At 36.2% G+C, this 20,697-nt stretch overlaps 2 protein-coding genes across 2 annotated transcripts; both read left to right on the top strand.

Moving 5' to 3' along the window:
- The first annotated feature begins 920 nt into the window (after nucleotides 1-920).
- Nucleotides 921-17,056, top strand: mgarpa (mitochondria localized glutamic acid rich protein a). The gene is made up of 4 exons (XM_088910870.1): nucleotides 921-1,078; nucleotides 6,506-6,609; nucleotides 7,837-7,942; nucleotides 12,115-17,056. The coding sequence occupies exons 1-4, from the start codon at nucleotides 1,003-1,005 to the stop codon at nucleotides 12,207-12,209; spliced, it is 381 nt and encodes a 126-aa protein (XP_088766996.1). The 5' UTR covers nucleotides 921-1,002; the 3' UTR covers nucleotides 12,210-17,056.
- On the top strand, nucleotides 14,069-17,056 carry LOC148840892 (uncharacterized). The gene is made up of 2 exons (XM_088920671.1): nucleotides 14,069-14,107; nucleotides 15,410-17,056. The coding sequence occupies exons 1-2, from the start codon at nucleotides 14,069-14,071 to the stop codon at nucleotides 15,872-15,874; spliced, it is 504 nt and encodes a 167-aa protein (XP_088776797.1). The 3' UTR covers nucleotides 15,875-17,056.
- Nucleotides 17,057-20,697: the final 3,641 nt, after the last annotated feature.

Here is a 20,697-nt window from a genome sequence, read left to right on the forward strand (position 1 = left end):
ATCTCAAAGGCAGTCTTAGTTTAATTCTATATTTTTACAAACAGAAAGTAACCCGAGGAAGAAAACGAAGTACACGGGCTACATACTGTAGTGCTGCTTTTTGAGATATACAGGGAATTTTATTTCAAATTGTTCTTGATATTTAGTAGTAAACAGTGGTGTGTTAATTGTGCTTTTAAGTTTGTGTACATTTCAAATGTATCAAATGTATCCTTAATACTATAAGTAAGGTAAATTATTTAAGTTTATTTTTCAGAGTTAAAGATCTAAATAACAAAATAAACTACTTGTTGAAGATGATCATGAACTTCTCAAATTGAGAGACAATAATCAAAGCCAGTATTGTTTAAACCAATTTTATCAATTGATCTATAGTCAATGATTGCTTCATTCACCAAAAGAACTAATACAAATAATTCATTTTAAAGTTAACAACTTTAAAAAAATGTTCCTTCTGGTTTAGACAGATTCTGGAGGGTGTGGTTCATACCAGAGGTACAAGATCATAGGAGATCTTTATAACAATAGATTACATGATTTCACTGTAAATCTGCCGTGGAAAGGATGTTTCAATTAAAATATATTAATTATTAACCTCTTATAAATATAGGGGGTAACAATATTACAACATGACATACTCTTTTAAAACTTATTATGGTTGGCCCTGAGGACACCTGTGTTATCTAACCGTTTTACTGCGTGAGACACCTAAGTTATTCACTGTGGATAAATCTACCATTTTCAAGAATTACACATTTAAGAAATATATAAGCTTTAAATTTCAGAACAGTTTAAAACCAGCCTTGGTTTTTAACTGCTCAACCACATGTTTGGCCGACATTTTCCAGGCTGTAGTAAGTGACGTTTCCAGGGGGTGTAGACCTAGCCAGGCAAAACCAGCCAGGCAGCTTTCCCCAGTAGTGAGCAGTCATTCACTATAAAGGCTCTTGCTGCTTTCTGCACTCCGGCGTCGCAGCGGTATTGATCGTCAACTGAGCAGATATGTTTCTCTGCAGGGCGGCCTGGCGAAAACTGGCTCCGCTGGCACGGATGTCAGTCTCGGCATTTTCCAGAAACGGTAGGTCTTGTTCCCCTTGCCCTTGTCAGAAGTCTTAAAAAATAAATAACCGTCATACGTGTATGAAGAGTTAAATAAATGTGTATGTTCCTTGCGAGTGCATTTTTTCTCCTCAGGTGTTAAAATGCAAAATAATATTACAAATTTCGGAAATCTCCAGGCAGAAATAACTTGTAGCCTATTAATTGCAATACAAACAGAGGGATTTCAATTTATGACAAGTACTCTGTGCTAGTCACAGTAAAGGAGATCTGAAGGTCACTAGAGGAATGAAAAATTGCATCGAGAATGAATTGGCAGCTTGGTAGCATAATTAGAAAATCTCGCAAAAGTGCTCGAAATTACCATTAAAACAAGGTTTGAGGGGTTTACAAATTTAATCTGGGTTTACTCGAGTACAGTAAAGGTTGGTCAAGTGTTTTAAAACTGAAGGCGAAATCCTCTAATAAGCTCGTCATGGAACGAAAACAGTGCGATATAATGCTAACTCAGCAAGCTGCGCTGAAAAATCGTCCATGCATAAGTGTGTTATTCCTAGGTTCTGTACCCTTGTTACCAAATGCTTTCTGCGCTGTACCTTCTCTTTCTCATATTGGTTTCGCATTCCTCACACAGGGGGAGACGTGTGTCAAACAATTAGTTTATACAACAGTAGCTCAGATACTGTGTATACATATACTGTATGTTGATGGGTCAAATGGGTTACAATACTGTAACATTATATGCACAAAAAAATAACAAATTGTTTTATTTTTTTGTTCAAAATTTATGTCAAAACCAACATTTCTTGGCCTTGAACATGATATGTTTTGGGTTGTAGGCCTTGAATGTCAAGGATTGCTGAGGCTTTTCACAGATCGGGGGGCGCACAATGGACTAAACTGTTATTTGATTATATCTGTTTCGTTTGTGTGTGTTTTTTGGAAGATGACCAGCACCTAACTTCCTAAATGTCACATGGATTTTTACCAGTTATTGTCGTTTGTTCCTTTATTCTCGTTGTGCTAAATTTCTTTGATGTATGGAATATTGGGGTACAGTGGTTTTCTTATGCTAAATAAATTCATGTGAAATTAAAAACCACAACGAAGCAGTGGCACGTTCCTGAACATGCGAGCACGAGGGTATGGTTTTTTAACAGTGACCCCTGGAGACGATTATGTAGCTTGAAAGACCCGCCTCCTCTTTTATAAATTCCTCGCGTGTCTGAAAGTGTGAAAATGATTTACAAGAAAAGGTACAAACAAGGCGTTTTATACCCTGTGATGTAATGTCAGTCACACTAATGAGAAAAAAAAACTATTATTTTGTAGTTGTAGCAATTAAAATTTCATAGGTCTTTTTTAAAAAAATGCTTTTATGACCTCAAAATGTTAAAATGTGGTGTTAAACATTTTGAGATTGAAGCGATAGAATGGATATTTGTTCTGGGTAGTTTGTATGAGGTTTCACTTACTTTAAACCCAAAATGACTAATTAATTTGGCTGATCCTTTTATGCAGAGTATCTTAAATTTGCCTCCATTCCTAAAGCTGGGTTTATTTCAAGAATAATATGGTTGAAGTTCCTTACTTAAATTTGTTTTCAGAAATGGTAAAATCCAAGGAATCTAAAAATTTCATTTGAAAATCAATGCAGCTTCTGTATCAGCGATCACCAGTGTCCTGTACTTAAATCCTAGGCAAGTTAGATCACTAAAAAAATATATTCATACTAGGTATAGATTAGATCCCATATTACAGTGTATAGGTTTGCTGTTGTGCAGACAAAGGAGCTGGAATTGTCTGAAAAAAAATTGGGTAACTTTAGCTTTATCTCTAACTTTCAAAGTTTGAATAGTTTGGTCTTTCGGTTTATGGTACATGTAACTTTAAGCTTTCATTTTCTTTTGAAATAAAACATCAACTTTGAAATCTAAGAATAGACTTATTCAGGTAAAATGTTTGCTTCCAGAGTGGTGTTGTCAGCTACATAAATGCATAAATGAGATTTGTGCATGATACACCAGGAAACAATTTCAGAATTGGAGTGTGTAAATTTACTGTCAATTCCCCTTTAATTTAATTCTTTTTGGAATCTGTACATTACAGTTGGGTAAGTTGATTTGTGGTTATGTCATCCGATGTCATTTCTATGATATCCCAGTTTATGAAACCTGACATTAATCAAGTACTGTCTGCCTTGTCACACTGTTTAAAAAAACGAGTGCAACAAAACATGTTACCTCTGAAATCTTAACAGGACCACATATGTTGACTCATCTTTGCATTTGAAGCTTATGTTCTCAGTGTTCTGAAGGTGTCCTTTTTAACATTGTTCTTATACAGTATCTCTCTCCCAGTTTGATCCAGAAAACCTGAGGCATACTCCTGCCTTTCCCAGCCTTGACTAAAGTAGTGCAGTGCTTGCTGGTGTATATCCAAACAACTTAAAAAGTTGCAGCATGTTCACAATGGAGTTGTTTGGGTTTTTATCAAAACTGATACATGAGAATATATCGCCTGTTTTAGCTTACTCACACTGGCTTCTTGTGGAGTTCGGAATAAATCTCAAAATATTTCTACTTGCATTAAACTAAATCCTGATTACATCAGTGGAATGTTAATTCTGGCATTCCTTCAATGGCTTTTATGAAAACTTCACGATTCAACATATTTTACTGTGGAAGAAATGGCAGAACATTTTTGGGACCTAAAAAAATTGAAGGATTTAGGAAAAATCTCACACTGTGGAACAAGAGGGTGGAAAAGGGATGGATAATAATGTTCCCATTATTGGAGGATTCTCCTCACATCAGTATCTCCAAAGTTGTTTCACTCAGCTGTTCAATAAACTCAAACGTCATTTCCCAGAGGATCCCTGAAATGACTGCCCTTCAGTTTAGACCTGTTCTCGGTGGACCCATTGACAGTAGAAAGCATGGCCCTATCCACTGTATTGGAAACTCGGCTTCTTGAACTATCAGCTGACAACAGCCCGAAACTTCAGCTCAGAAAACGTGACTCTGCTTCGTTTTGGATGTGGGCCTCCAAGGAATATTCCTGTCTGTGAGAATGTGCTAGCAAGTTCCTATTGCCATTCACCCCCACACACCTTTGAGAGTCAGGGCTTTCAATCGCAACTGGCATGAAATCAAAGAACAGGAATAAACTGAAAGCAACTTTGAATGTTACTCTGCAAGTCGGCTTCTCTCCCATCCCACACCAGTTTAATCTGATTGTTTCCCAGAAGCAAGACCAAGTATCCCACTGAGTGAATAGCAATGTATATTTAAGGCACCTAGACTTGGCAGCATACATATTGTATGGCTACATACAACCTTCAGTTCAGAGCATCCTGTTTTAATGTGTTATTATTATTCTTTATGTGGGCCCTGAATGTTTTGACGTATATGCAGGTGTGCCATGAGGTGCAGATCATTGGTAAATACAGTTAATATAAATATAAGATTTATACACTAGTTTAATAATATAGGCAACATTAAGGTTCAAAAACACAGTTCTTAAAAATAACTAGTAAAAAACATGGTCTTAAAGGAAGATTGAAAATGTTTGCCAACTGTGACCACACAATCTATTACAATGATACCTGTTTCCACTCAGAGAAAATATACTGGTCTCTAAGGTACCCAGAGATATATTTCTTAACTAACAAAGATCTGTTAATTGAGTTCTGTCAATATGGTAAATTTATCTGCGCTGAACTGATATATTTTTTTAGGATTATTTCACCAATTTCAAAAGTTAAATATCTGCAGTGTACAGAAAATGTATGCAATATGCACTTGTGGTTTGTTTGTTTTTTTTAATCAGAATGCAAATATTTTGACAGCCTAAAGCGAATGCAATTTAGGTGCATTTCCTCCTTGTTGTAAACAAAAATTATTCAGAAAATGAGATTGAGATTCAAAATTGTGCACATTTTACCAAAACATGCCTTGAACATTTAATTTAAAACCCTTTTAAAAGCAAATCCTGCAGCTGCCAATATACAAACCAATGAAATGTATTTAATCAGTGAGCAAAAGCAAAATCACAAATTGTCATACATGACACATCTTGGAAGTTTGGTGCAGATCACGTTCTACAAAATAAATGAAAGAATTATTTCTAGAAATTAAATGGAATAAAATGTTTTTGTATAACATTACTTGTGAAGAGGTGTCCCTTCCAGTGAAGAAGTCATACTCTCCAGTTCACTGCACACTGCAGAAGTCAGCACAGGCTACAGACTAATGTCTGTTGTTCCTCTTTTAGCTAAATATTTTATCAGCATTGCTTGATGTGAGCTTTTATCTTTTATTGTCGCTGAAACATTATTTGCAAACTGAGATGAATATTGTAGAAAATTGCATCTTTGTAAATATCTTTCATGCTAAAAAAGTGACGGTGGAAAGCGGAGTATTAATCTAAAAAATGAGCATAATTTGGAAACTCAGCAAGTTGTTGTGTTGAAGTGTTGAAGAACAATTTACGATTGGAGTCTCATGAGTTGGGGCATTTTCAGTGGAGGAGGCCAATCTGCGCTTTCATTATATAAAAAAAACATGTTTAAAGGAAAGTATCCTTGTTCCTTAATTGTATGAAACTTTATTACGAGCTAGTGAATAATTATATATGAACAACGAACATTTGCTTTATTTAAATGAGGTATTTTCCCTAAGGAAGCATGTGCCTTATTTATTTTTATACATAATTCGTGCTTGACCATCCTTATTATTAATCATTAATATTTTTAGAATATTGTAGCTATTGTATTTACTTCCATGGAAAATTGGAAGGTCTAACACCTTTGCCCAGGACTATTTTAGCAGATGATTAGGGCGAATTTAGGCAGAAGTAAATCGCCTTTGTCAGTTGTATTTTTGGATGCCCCAACACAATCCAATAAACATGAGGAGTCTCGGCAAGAAGATAAACCATCACTATACTTTAATTGTCAGCTGTTTTATATTGTATAATTTTAGATTAAGTTTGTTTGGTCATTCTTAAAACTCTGCACTTGATTGATATAAAAACCTGCTCTTACACAGAGAGTGTAATGAAGAACCTTGTAAGTTACTTTATCCTTGCGGCCTTATTAGTGGGCTACAGTATTGGCCTAAGTGAAATACCATAGTCCTTTTCATCATCATCCTAGTTCCTAAGGGTTTTCTAAAGTGAACATATCTAATGACAGGAGGCATATTAAGAGGGATAACACTGCTGGTCCTCGAGAGCAACAGCCATGCAAGAGTGTGTTAAACGACTAAATGGCTACAGACATTCACATTTCCTCCTGAGAAAATACATTTTGGTAAATCTTGCTTGTAAGATTTTCTGAAGAACATGGTTGGTATTGATATATGAGCCTTTCCTTGTAGAAGCTACATACGTAATGTGCCTTCTTCATATCACTTTGTGTTGTTTTCTGCCTTTCCTGTTGCAGTCCCTGCTCGACAGATGTCATCTGGTGGTGTTCCTGGCTCCTCGGGAACAAACCTGATCTATGTTCTCCTCTGCGGGGGCTCCTTCACTGGTGCAATTTATTATGTATGATTCCTGTGTTTAAAAGCATGCAATGGAGACATACAGTATATTGAAGTCTTTAAATATAAAGTACAGAAGTGTAACATATCCACTTTGTGTTCAATGATGTGAACGTGGTTTGGAAAACAGTCAGTGGAATTACTTAGAAAAATCATTTACTGATTTTTTTTTTAATTAACTGATTTGTATGGTAATGTACACACTCCAATAGAGCAAGAAATGATTATATATAGCCCTGACAGTTTAACCTTAAAAAGTGAACTAGACTCACTTTTAATCACAAATTAAATCGCCGTAATCACCGTAAACCTATTTTGTGAGAATGAGAGCTACACTGTCTGAGTTCATAACCTTAGTGCAGTAATCTTTTAGTGGTTTGTGGTTTTAGTGGTTTGTGGGACTAAATATTCTACATTAAAAGGGGATTTTCCTAACTTTTTGGCTAAAAATAACAGCTTGTAATTTAAAAAATGCCAAGAACATTTAATACTGGTACTCTTTATTTCCCTGTTGTATTTATTATTGGGCTCTGAGATGCAGTGAAAATTGCTCTTAGGCCATGTGAACCACTGTCACTTTCAGAATATGTTTAATAAAGAACTTTCTATTTAACCTATTCATTGTCTTTGAAAAATCTTGTTGAAAAAATGGAACAAACTTTAAGGTTTAAAGTATAACTCTATATCTCCATGTTTTTTTCTGTATAATTAAATCTGAATTCACTGGTTATATTTTCTATTTTATACTTTCCTAATTTGGAGTCACTAATTAAGCCTATACCTCAGTGCATTCTTGTTGAAACCAGTTTATATCAGCTAAATTAATTTAAATCTGGGCTCTCTGTATCAGTTTTATATCAGTTTATATCAGGTCTCTCATTTAAATGTCTCTCTATTGAGATTTTCCTAATATACAAATTAACCACAAAAAAGTGCAAAATGTATTGTAAAAAAACAGTCTTCACAGTGCTAGGACTCCGCTCACCCTTTTATAGAAATTACCATGTTTGTAGCTCAACAAACCCCCTGCTTACTCATCCAAACAGTAACTGCTTTCCTTAGAGGTAATAACTTTTTTGCCAGACATACAGTATCAATTAAAAAAATAGTGTATTCTAGCACTGACATTAAGACAGATGAAATTTAAAAGTATTTTTGTATATGAATGGTAATGTGTCACTTAAATTCTAAGCAAATAATAACAGCAATATTATTTCTTGTTTTTCTAAAGAGTTACAAGACCCTTACGTCTGACAAGGCCAGGTTCCACGATAGAGTTGATGAGATCTCCACCAGACCGAAGGACGAATGGACACCAAAGCCATGGCCACCCAAAAGTAAGCCCTACTGTATATCCATCCCCCTTATGTGTGCCATTTGTCTGTCCTTGGCTTAATGTAGAGAGTTAAGTTCACAACATTTATTTCATACAAGGGCATATACTGTATAAAGTCTGTTATATTATGCAAAGGAAAACTATCAAAATTAAGATTTAGCATATTGTTTTAATTTTGTTCATCATGTTGACAATGCCCTGTGATGGACTGGCCTCCCCACTAGGGTGCATCCCGTCTTGTACCTGTTGCTTGCCAGAATACGCTCCAGCTTCTCCATGACATTGGATCATGTGTATTGGATAAATCAGTTAGAAATTGGGTGGATGGATGTTGATAATACAAGTTATCGATTTGCCATGACAAATACCATCTTCAAACGCAAGACTGTCATTCATTTGACCTAGTACAAGAGCTCTTTTGGGCTAATAGTGGTTGTTAGATTTTATAGTTATCTCATTGGACTTAAAGGTGTGGTATTTTGGACACCTGGGGAAAAATTGAGGCAGAGCTGTGAGCTGATCACCAGTTCATGGTGCGTTGGATCTAAAGCATGGGAGTCAGGTAGAAACAGGAGACTAATGTGGGGTGCCAGGGAATGTTTGGTAGATGATGGCTCTTTCCCTGTGTGGAAAGCTTTTACATCCCATTTCCATTTTTTTTTTAATCCCAGGTCTTTGAGGTCTTTGAAATGTGAAATTGAGGAGATTGAGTCTAAGTTGATGTGTCGTGTTCATCTCAGTCATCGAGGCAGCTACGTAGTTCTATGGCTTAGAGGCATTTGTTTCCCCTCGTGGTGAAAACCCAAGGACCCAGGGGTGGACACCAGCCTTGAGGGGATCTGTAGAAGAAGACCCCCTATGCAGTGCATGTAAAATCGTCTTCTGATTTGGAGGCGATGTATCGATTGGCTAAGAATGTTTAGGAAGAGTTCAGAGAGATAAGGGAGAATAACTTTGGATAGCCTCAAAGGTGTCCTGACAAGCCTTTCACTACCTTGGGAGGGTTCAGTGGGATGTTAGCCAGATTGTTTTGAGCGATTAGTGAATCGCTGACTTGAGGAGATCATCAAGAGGAGCATTTGATGTTTCCTGCTCAATGCTCTTTGCAAGAGGTAGCACTGGCAACCTCTGGTGGAGATCAGATTCACCTTTCTTGCTGTGTTGATAAAGTGCCTTTGTAGTGGTTAGGCAGCAGATTTGAACAAGATTCACCAGGTATTAAATGTGTGGAAGAGCATTGATGTTAGCAGGCCTTTTCAAAGCTACATGTAAGGCAGGTACAGTACCTCTGAACTAGTAAACTGGGGTGGTGGTCCTCATCTGTATGAAAGGACACCTGAGGATATGTTCTGACTGGGGATGACCCTCTAGAGGCAAAGCCTGTTCCTGAGAGTGCTGGAGAAGAGACCAGCTTGGGTTCTGGCCAAACAATGGACCAGCTCTTTGAATGTTTTGCATTTATCAGTATGGTACAGTGAAGGAAATTCAATTTTCTTAGTGACATTGTCATCAAAGAACTGGTGATTCTGTGGCTCTTGGATGAGCAAATAGGTGTACTATGGAAAGACAGTGCAGTTGGTTGATGAGTGGTGAAAACTTACTATGTCTGTGAATTGCCTGCAAAAACAAAGCCCGCCTCTAGATCACACCTATTCAACCCCTTCACTGTCTCTGAGCTCCTTTCACTGGATGTCAAAGACAGTATCTGTGAATCTCTTCAATCTGCTGGTGTTCCTTTACTGTTAAGCTTGATGCTAATCTGCTAAACAATTAGCACCCAATTTCTAATCTTCTGTTTCTGTGGTAGATTCTGGAACATGTGGTAACTAATACAATTAAACCTTTCTAATCTTACAGGCTCTACACACCCTTTCATCCTAGCTTTAGATCTATGATCAATACCGAGTCTTGTCATTTTCAGCTCCCTGATGATTGCTTGACTGCTGCAGCACACTTGATATTCTTATTCTTTTGGATTTGAGCACAGCATCGGATACAGTTAACAATCCCTGTTTGCATCTCTATACAGCCATTGAGGTGCAGGTGTCATATCTGGTTATCCGGCTGCCAAAAATGTCTTTTTTTTTAATTAGTACTTTTTCAGTAGAGATGAATTGTGAGAAACGCATATACACAATTTATACATTTATTGTATATATTTAATTGAATGTAAAAAATACCCAAATTTGTTTTAAGTTTTGTAAAAGTTGGTGTTCATACAGCTGTTCCTACAAGAAATTAGTTTACAAGGACCAATTCCCAGGTACAAGGGCTGTTGACATTCGGCTTTAGTTAATGAAGCAGTGTGTCACAGCCAGGGTGGAGAGCTAGATGTATTAAATCGGATAAATGAGATTAAGCAATACAAATCAGGCTGTCAGCAATGATTTTCTGCTCTGTGCCTTGCCTAAATAATGAACTCAAAAGGATGAAGCAGATGCTTGCTTGGGGCCGAATTCCTAGTGATCATCAGTGTCTAAAGTACCAGTAGTTCCAACACAACTATGAAAAACACCCTTGTGATTTTGAAACCACTGGCTGAAACAACAGAGCAAGGAATATCTTTGTTGCTTTTCCCAAGTTTTGCGTGGCAATATAATCTGACACGTCCTATTGAAAGGGTGAAGTAATGGGATAGTAGTTGAAGAGTTTGTCAGGAAATTAGCTACTGTAAAATGAGAAACTACCAAAGTTTTTATAATATAATCAATACATCGTGCCATGCACCAAAATCATACATAAACATTCACAAAATTATTTGCATTGTTTGCATTCTGATGTGTAAAGAAATAACATTTTGGTGTACAGTGTGTTTCTGAGCCCTTAGCTACAATCATGTACAATACATTGTCTAAATTAACTACCAGTGTTTTGTTTATTCATTTGTCTTTTTTTGACATTATAATACATTTATTTAGTCCTAGCTGCTGGGGTAAAGGTAGTTATACTGTGTTTAACAACGACAGTGGACATAAGATTACATTTTTGAACATTTGTGATAAACAGACATCTTTTAACACTAGTAATTAGTGACGCAAAGTAACTTTGAGACTGCTTTCAAAGCCCAAAAGCTGTTTTTTTAACCTGAACCTTTGAGTGTGAACAGACACAGACACAGCATCACATTGGATTATACAATTCTGAACCGCAGTTTTTGTTTTTTGCTTTACACAGGATTTCCATTTTAAAGGCCAATAGAGAAGCCAGGAATTTCAAGCATTCTTTGTTTTTTTTTTGCAATGCCCACTTCACACTTCTCCTTGTCATGAGCGTAATGTTCATAGATCTAAGATTCCGAAGACCTCCATGATTTAGCTCTTTAAAAGTCTAGTTTCCAAGGATTAAACTAAGCTGAGAAGAATGTGGGTAGGATCTGTCTTGGTTAATCCGATGTTGTCAAGAGTTGTATGTCAAAAACAGTCACTGTGAATTAGTAATTGTTACAGGTAACTACATGTACATAAGAGAAGACCAGCATGGAGATGACATTTGCATTCTCTGCCCTGTAGCTAATAGGATTTTGTTCACCTGACAGCATTCAGCTTTGTCGAAGCTCAGCTTGATACTGATACTGCAGATCAGCTCTTCTACTGTCTTACAGGCTAACTGATATAAATAGAGTCACAGTGGGCTAGAAGCCTGTTACAGCATGGTTAGTTTAACATAGCTTAGCTCCTCAGACATAACAGACGTCTTGACCCAGTGTTTGGTTGCTTCCTTATGAATAAATCTGCTCAAGAGACTATTGCACTTCTTCCCACTGCGCAAGTACAGTATGTGATCACCAGGTCAGTCCCCAGTGATCTGAAACCCCCCTCAGTCAAACCATTGAAATTGTCAATGTGAAAATAAACCTATGGGTTGACATTTTCTCATTTTTCTAATTGAAGAAATAGTCAAGCTATTTAGTCAAGTAAGTTAACCACAAAAATGAGGCAGATTTGTTTTCTCAAGAAAGTCAAATGTGTAGAGCCCAAAATCCCAGGGGCTATGTTAATTAGCTCTGTACTCTTGTTCATTTTTACTGAAATACAAGCTCATTGGTGATTTAAAAAAAATCAACCAGCATATAAAATTATAGAAACATTTGCATGTTAGTACAATTGCAATGGATTTGCAGTAATATGAAAGCATGGCATTAAAAATAACTTTTCTTCTTTTTATGTCTTTCAGAAGATGATGGTGAGTATCAGTTTACTGTTTTGCTCACCAACATTAACATAATTCTGCATGTTTTAACTCTAGTCACTACTAATTTTAGTGTTTAGTAAACACCCTTGATTGCAGTGGGGATTTTTAGATGAATTCTGTAGATATGCTGGGTTATATAATATGTCTTTGACCTGCATAACTCAGGGCAGCCCTATTCTGATTAATGAATACGTTTTCATTTTAACTATTTACTATTTTATTTAAGTTTTTGTCAAAAGTAGAAAAGCGTATATACCCGTGTTTTTCACACTGAAAATGTGTATGATCTCATGAAGCTCAGATCAGTGCGCTAAGCCATTTAGAGCCAATACAAATCTAGTGCCAGGTATCTGTGATGTACTGTAAACCCATTCTCTCAGTAGACACAAAACATTCTCATTTATCTGATCTTACTCAACTATGAATGTTGTGACTCTCTTAAAGTTTATAGACCGAAAGAAAGCACCAAGAGGAATCCAAATTAAAAAAAAACATGTTACAGAAAAGGATAGCTGTTTGTGAGGCAAAGGCTATAAAGAGCACTAAGAGACTAATTTTATTTCAGTGCTGTGTTCTGGGCTCATAGTCACAATATTACAGTTTACCAAATGTAACATAGGGATAGTGGTAGTGACACACAGCTCAAGTGATTTTTGTGGTATTTTTTTTTGTTTAGTCTTCTATGGCAAAACAGCAACCTAGTCTTGAAATAGAATTGAGAGATGGTTAAAGTATGACCAAAATCCTTCTTAATCTCTAAGGCTGTTATCACGAACTTCAGACAAACACTGTTTCAGAAACGCAGGAGCTGAGGGAACTGAGTTTGACTTAGTTTGTAAGTGCTTCTGAAAGCTATCACAGCCCTCATGCCCATGTACTTTATCCAGACTGTTCATTAATCAGAAAGGGGTTTGACCCTAACACCGCTGCCTTGGAAAAAGCCCATAATAATGACAGCACTGCTTGTCATACCCTACTTTCATTCTGTGTTTCCCTTTCTTCTTACCTGTGTCAGTCAACTGTTGTACACGTAGGCCCACCCCCTATATAACTTGTGTATTAATAGACACCGCACTCTCAGTCATTTTTACTAATAGGTTTTTTAATTATTTTTTTTATTTTATTAGTGACTAAATTCTTATAGAACTATAACCGCAAATGCATAAACAGTATGGTAAAGCTAACCACTCCTAATAATAAGCATGCCAAGTGAAATACATATGAAGTATTTGAATACTTTAGTAAAAGAAATTTGTATTTATCAAATATTCGTTTATCATTCCTCTCATTTCCTAATTCTTCCTCTATTTACACTTTCCAGAGTAAAATCCAGAGACTGCAAGCTTTCCTAGACTTGAGGGAGATTAAAAATAAACCTTTGGATGAAGGGACTCCTCTTCTTGAATGTATTCATCACTCTGTAAAGTTAATCTCGAGTTTCCTTAGCCATCATACTTTTCAGTTCAAGGTATTATTTACCAATTAAAAATGTACATAACTGTGTGCGCATTGTATTTATTGCTGTAAAAGAGCTGTTGAACGTTACTTTTTATTTATAATAAAGCAAAACTTCGAACCCTCCTGCAGTATGTTGTGAAAATGTCAAGGTATTGATAGTTAACAAGTATTTCTGTTTCCTGTTCCGTTCCCTGTCTATCCTGTTTTTCCTTTTATTTCCTGCTCTGGGTTTCCAAATGCCTTTTGCTTTCGAACTGCATGCTGATGTAGAGTTTTGTTGGGGTCACTGTGCTTATCAGATCACTGTGCAATCAGAAAGGTGTGGAAGTGGCTTACTCTAATTTTGCTGTGTATTTCTTTTAGTTCTGATTTTTGGGCTTACATTGCATGGGTTTGTAAATTTCATACTAACTTTATATTCCAATACATCAGTACAATTACAGTACATGTATTCATGGTTGCTACATGGTTGTAAAAAATGCAGAACAGAGACAAAATTACTGGGACCTATTTACAGGTAGGATAAATTCACTTTCTTCAGTTAATGCATAACGCTTAAAGTCTGAAATAGTGACAGATTTATATAATAATCTCTCTAGTAATGCTTTGAATCCTATCACGCTTTTAGTTTCTGTCGAGAGGAATATTAATCTTAATCACGGGCTCCAAGTTATTTTCTCATTTGATGTGCAGACTTTTATTCATAATTGTGTTGTTAAATGTTCAATGTAGTCTATGAAACAACTCTTCGCAATTAAGTGAGTAGTGTTTTCTTCAACCTTTCCTTGGACAAACAGAAGTCCAGCATTGTAGGATTTTAGCATAGTATTTAAATATGTGCGAAGAGAAAATTAATTTTTCTCTTTTGAGGAAATCTACAAATAACGGAGCTGAAGTAGTCTACGTATATACAGTATTACAAGAATTAAAAAAACAAACCTTTTTGTTTAAATCTTGTACCTGTATTGACACCATTCATCTCCCAGTAATGCTTTATTTTAACTTATTACATTTTATAAATATTTTGGTTAAATCGCACAGGATGTAAATATTTATACAGCTTCAGATTCCTATAGAGTGATATTAATAATTGACAATTCCTTGATTTACATTAGTTAATTCTGGTCTTTACTACGTTTTGCAAGGAAAGATGAATGCTGATTAAACCTAGGAGAGATATTGGGCCATATTCATCCATCTTTTCAATAGAAAATCCAGACTACTGATACAAGAATAGGTAAAAGATATTTATAATTTTTAGCAAGACTTCTATATCTGTATCCTAGGTAGACAGCAATGTTGCTGTAGCTTATACTCCTCTTTCTCAGGAAACAGCTGGATGAGCTGTTTCAATTACTGATCAATTACTGTAGCTGCTAACATCCATAAGGATTTAGATGGACTGAGTGACCTCCTCTTGCTTTTTAGTATTCCTGTGCTTTCAAATTTTTCTTTGTTGTTATCATATGAGACATAACTGTCTGTTAATTCAGCAAGATGGCAGCATTTAATAAATAAGGCCCAATTCTTATTTAACAAGCTATATAATGTACCTGATAACTTTGTGAATAATACAGTTGGATGGTGGCAATATATGATAGATGCAACTGTATAGGACTTTATTCAGATCATCACTTGTCCTCTAAAATATGTGTATAGGCCGTTTACAATAGCCTTGTAATTTGTTAACAAGCTACTCTAACAGGCTAATTTCTTTTGGTTCCATTTGAACAGCCCGGGTAGGCCTGCTCAGTTCTGCCTACAAGCTCAGTAAACCTAAACTTCTAAAGCTTCAGCCATGTCCAGCAGAGTCAGGTAGGAGAGCTGTGATGCATGCGAAACGTGGCTGGTTAATTTGATTGTTGTTTTGTTAAAAACAAAAGCAGAGCCTGAGGAGGCAGAGGAAGCAGAAGCTGCAGGAGAGCCTGCGACGGAGACTGCCTCTGAGGCCACCGGAGCCGAGGCTGTAGAGGAAGCCGTGGAGGAGACTGCCAAGGAGGCAGTGTTGGAGGCCTCTGAGAGCACCAGAGCCGAGGCTGTGGAGGCAGCAGTGGAGAAGACAGCCACTGAGCCAGCACCGGAGGCTGCAGAGGGCACCACAGCTGAGGCTGTGGAGGAGGCTGTGGCTGAGGCCTTGGAGGAGCCCCCAAGTGAGGCCGTGTCCTCTGAGGACGAGGCAAACGGTACCACCCCGGCTGAGGAGGATGTCTCTCATGCTTCCCCTCCTGTGGAGGAGACGTCTCCAGAACCTCCAGCCACACAGGCGTCTGAGGCCCAAGGTTAAAGAGAAATGTCCATTTTCATACTTTCTGACAGAGCACATAGCCCAGCCCGGGTTACAGAAATTGCAGAAATTTGAAAACAATTGTTGGAATGATGGTATAAAGCTATTTAACTTGGTTTGGCTGTGAGCAATCTAACACAAACACTTACAAATAGGTCTCTGTATAAATATTTATTTAATCTTTAAGTAGGTGGTCCTACGGTGATTAGTAATCCTTTTTAGTGTAACCAGGTTATAGGCAAATTAAGCCCATGTTGAGTGATTTAACTAAAAACACCAGTCAGATGCTATTCAGAAAAAGTAGTTAAAATAAGCTATGAAAATGTCATTTAAACATTGCCTACCATCAAGAATATTAAGACACAGATTCTAAAATGAGATGTGATTTTTAAAATAAAGTGTTTTGAAAGAATGCTCCAAATGATTATCCCAGTTAGTCAGGTGGATAAAAAAGCATTTGAACTCACTGTGCAAATAAACATTAAGCAACATTTTAATAAAAAGAATTGAAATATTTCTACGAATTTTGTGGACTGCTGGGTCTACAGCCTGGTAAATACAATTGATTTTATACAGCTCTTGTTGTGAAAGGTAAATAATACCTGCATGAGAATTTCCTACATTTGCAAGACACCCTACACATCAGATTTTTAATCCCAGTTCTCTGCTGCTGTAATTCAGAATAGAGTATACAATGAAATGTTAGTTTACCTACACAAAAGTCAATTCTTTGCCGTATTTTGCATTACATTGATAAAAACAGCCGTTGCTATTTTTATGTATCCATCACCACTTATCAATGAGCTAATCAACGTTTCCAAACACATCTGCAGTGTAAAATTTGCTCGGCCTTAAGAAGTTGTTCTTATCAGCTAGATATCACTGTGAAAATCCAGTACATTAATAATGAGGTTAAAGCCATGATTGATGTGAAAGAGTCTTAAAATTAAACCAAACAAAGTATTCTGTATTAGAAGTTCCTGTAAGTGCCCAACAGTGCAATAGGCACTCTGGTAAATTCCATACCACAATGATGAGTCCGTGCACAGGTGTCACCCTTATAAACTGTACAGTCCTAAAGTATTCACTTCTCATCCAATGATGTCCTGTTTTACTTAATTACAAATGATATATGCACATTTCTTAAAGTGAATATTTATAATAAAAACTTGAATGCTCAAATTGAACACTGCTACGGGTATAAGTTTTCAGTTCTATGCACAAAATTACTTCTAAACATCGCATGATTAGTTGAGTGGCCTCCGTCTGTGAGCAGCGATAGTTGTTTACATGATTTCAGGATAAGACCCCTCAGTCATGTTATGAATTTCAAACAAAGATTTGATCAAGAAACCTTTCAAAACAATTTATGGACAAAGTTGTTTCAAAGACACTGAATAAACCCTCTGTACACCGTGAAGTCATTAAGATGTGGAAGGTGTATCGTACTACTTGGGCACTGCTTAGATCAGGCTGTCCCTCCAAACTGAGCAGCCCAGCAAAGAAGGAAACTGGTTGGGGATGCTGCAGTAAGGCTAATAGTGATTTTGAAAATGCTACAGGGTTCAGAAATAGGACAATATGTCAAAGTGAGTCAACGTTCGACAGTTTGACAGAATGGTGATAAGGACATCATTATTGAGATACATATATTTTGTTAGTATAATAGAATTAATGATTATATGTTTGGTAGTCCTTTAAATAACAGTATCAAATTGCTTTTAAGAGGAAAACATGCTCCTAATATCTACATGACTCTAAAAAGTACTGATAGGATCTTTACTTTTGCTTCTCATTAATGTAACAAAGTATTTTTGTGGGGGTCTTCACATCCCCTTTATAGGAACGTACTTTGTTCCTTTATGATGTGAACATGAAGGTACCCATTCCCTGGTGCTCTACTATGCTTATTTCAGCTCAGCCTGTAGCCTAATTCTTTGTGAAGTATGTATGTGTACTATAACATTTATTAGTTATAGTGTCATCTTTCACTTTCTTTTTGATGTTTTGATTCTCTGGCACTGAAAAAAAAGGCTTTGTAAAATTCATCCTTCAATGTTTCTGGTTAGCTTGTTGAGTCTTTTGAAGAGCCAGAGGTTTGGAATATACTGTAACACTGTAAACACATTAGCATTCTCTACCTCCTTCTAATACTTCTAATCAGTAACAAATGTTGTTTCAGAGTTAGAAGCTGAAAGCTTCGGCTGGCTGCTTCCAGTGTTTTTGTTCTGTAAATCTGGTCCAAAAAAGTCACTGTGCATTCCTACAAAAAAAAAAACCTGAAAATGCTAGAACAAAAACATTTTTTTCATAACAATTGAAGAAAAAAAATGGGTCTCATGATATGTATTGTGAATACTGAGGGGAATGAAACAAGCCTCTTTAAAATAAGGAATTCAATTTCCTTTAAAATCTTTAGCACCTTTCTGGATGCTATAGAAATTTGCTTCTAGAAAATTGCCCAATGTGCCTCACAGTGGAAGGTATTTATAAGGAACACAATGTATAAATGGCATTGCTCAAATATTACATGTCTCGGTTCTCGCCAATAATCCATTTAAATTGCTTAAGGATGAAGTAGGGGAGAATCCCAAAAAAAGTTCCTGTGATCTTCGTTATCATCAGAAAACTGCAAAAGATGACAGCTTTGACTCACAGTTTCAAGACTTGTTGTGTTGTTCTATGATGAAAGTGCAAACATGCATTCTGATCCTTCCTTGCTATTGTTTGTTTCAGTGTGCTCAGGCACTGAGCAAACCATGGTAACACTTGAAACCACACAGTAAAAGGCTTATGCAAGCATGATTCTCTGTGCATTTTGTATGGGATTGATGATGGAGCTGTGCTATTAGTTGTTAATTATCAAATTTAAAACTAGAAACTATAACATTTGCCTTGTTACCATTTTCCAAACAATGTTTCCTGATCTCCTCTTCTGTTAATGTATGTTGATTAGTGGAAATATGACAAATATGTTCAGTTTGTCTCTTTTTCCTGACTTTGTGTCACAAACCAGCTATTACTGTTAACTAATTGACTGTTACCATTCACCACATTAAACCATTCCCTTCCAGTGCATGGCTCCATTTGTATTGCTTAATCTAAAAGAGAATCATTCTTCTTGACATACTTCTGAAGCCCTTGATATTTCTGTGTTATGGATTAATAACGACAGGCTTGGGTTCTGGAAGTTATGTAAATGTCGAATTTCCTCCAACTTTACTTATTAGCAAAGCTTTAACCCCCAGAACAACTTGCAACCCTTCTCTCCCTCCATAACCCTCCTTTTTGTGAACTGTGTCTGTGGTTCTGCCATTGGTGTGTTTATTGCATGTGGTGTAGAGGTCCTGGCTTATTTCCTTCCTCACGTTACACTGTGCTTTCTCTACGTGTTGAGCATAGAACAAGAAGGAGAGCAGGGGTTCAGATGGTCTTTGGGCTTATTATAGAAGGAGTCACTATGGATCTTTTTTTATTGTAGGTATTGCACATCAATGTTCAGTACTCAAAAAGCCAAGTGACCTTATATTATATATATATATGACAAGGTATGTATTTATATTATATATAATATATAGATAAGGTATGTATATTATTACATATAATACTTTATTTGTTGTATTTTAAAATTGATCATTTTAAATTGCAGGAAATAGAAGTAAAAATGAAGCCACATGTTGTCAGTAATGTTTTAACACAACAGTACAGAATTAATGTAAAGAAAACATACAGGCTCATTTTTGGATGTCACCGAAAAATGTCCTAATATTTGGAATGGGAGACTCTGCTCTTTGAGTACAAGCAACATGTGAGATATGCAACAAGTAAAGCTGACCCCCACTCTGAAGTGTAAGAAAAACATATTTGGTTTGTGAAGCCTTCTAAAAGTAGTCAAAACACTGTGGGGTTTTTTTTCTTTTTACTTTTAGGTTTAAAATTGACACTATAACCCCATGTAGTATAAGCTCCTTCAGCATTACTCCTTTGAGGTTCTCTTCTATACTGGGGAAACTTGGAAATGTTTAATTTTGATTTCTTTCTAAAATGTTTTCTATTTATGAGAAACATCCACATATGGGTTGTACAAGGGAACATACTCCATTCTTTTAATTTAATTGCTTCTTACATTACAGTTCTGTATATTGACATAATTTTTGGGGATTTAGTTGTTAGCTTGTAAATTCATCAGTTCTAAGATTCTTTAAGAGTATTAAGGTTCTTCAAAACATGAATTTACGTTTACCTTTTATTTTTAGTTCTGAATGGCCAGTTCAGGTATTTAAACATAGACCCATTCTTATTAGTTCTAAATCTCATAGATCTACAGTATGTTTTTTGTTTCATAGCTTTAAACACGTCAAATTATACAGTATTCAAATTTTGGAAGATATATTTGACTTGAAAAGCTCACTCAGTGTTCATTGGAGTATGAGGCATTGAATGCCTGTTTGGTATTGTTATTTACAACAGGGTATTTTTTTTAAAGCTACAAATCGTGAGAGATGGTTTGGAATTTTATTAATAGTACTTGCTGGCATTGTCTGATTTATAAAATGGCATTCATTTTGCTCTTATTAATAATCTCCCCATATAATGAATCAAATTTAACGTACCAAGTAAAAGACAGTTGCACCTTTCACAAAGCTCAGCCTTTTTTCCAGTTGTGCTGTCCATTTTGATTTAAAAAATGTTAAACCTCACTTATGTCATTTGCAAATGCATACATAGGATTTTGTTCACTCTTTTCTACATACTGCCTTTGCTTCTGAACCATGCTAGAGACATCACCTTTTAAAATCAATTTGCAGATTAACTTTTGGAGG

This window comes from Atractosteus spatula, chromosome 1 (genome assembly GCF_055471065.1).
Source record: "Atractosteus spatula isolate fAtrSpa1 chromosome 1, fAtrSpa1.hap1, whole genome shotgun sequence".
Taxonomy (NCBI): Eukaryota; Metazoa; Chordata; class Actinopteri; order Semionotiformes; family Lepisosteidae; genus Atractosteus; species Atractosteus spatula.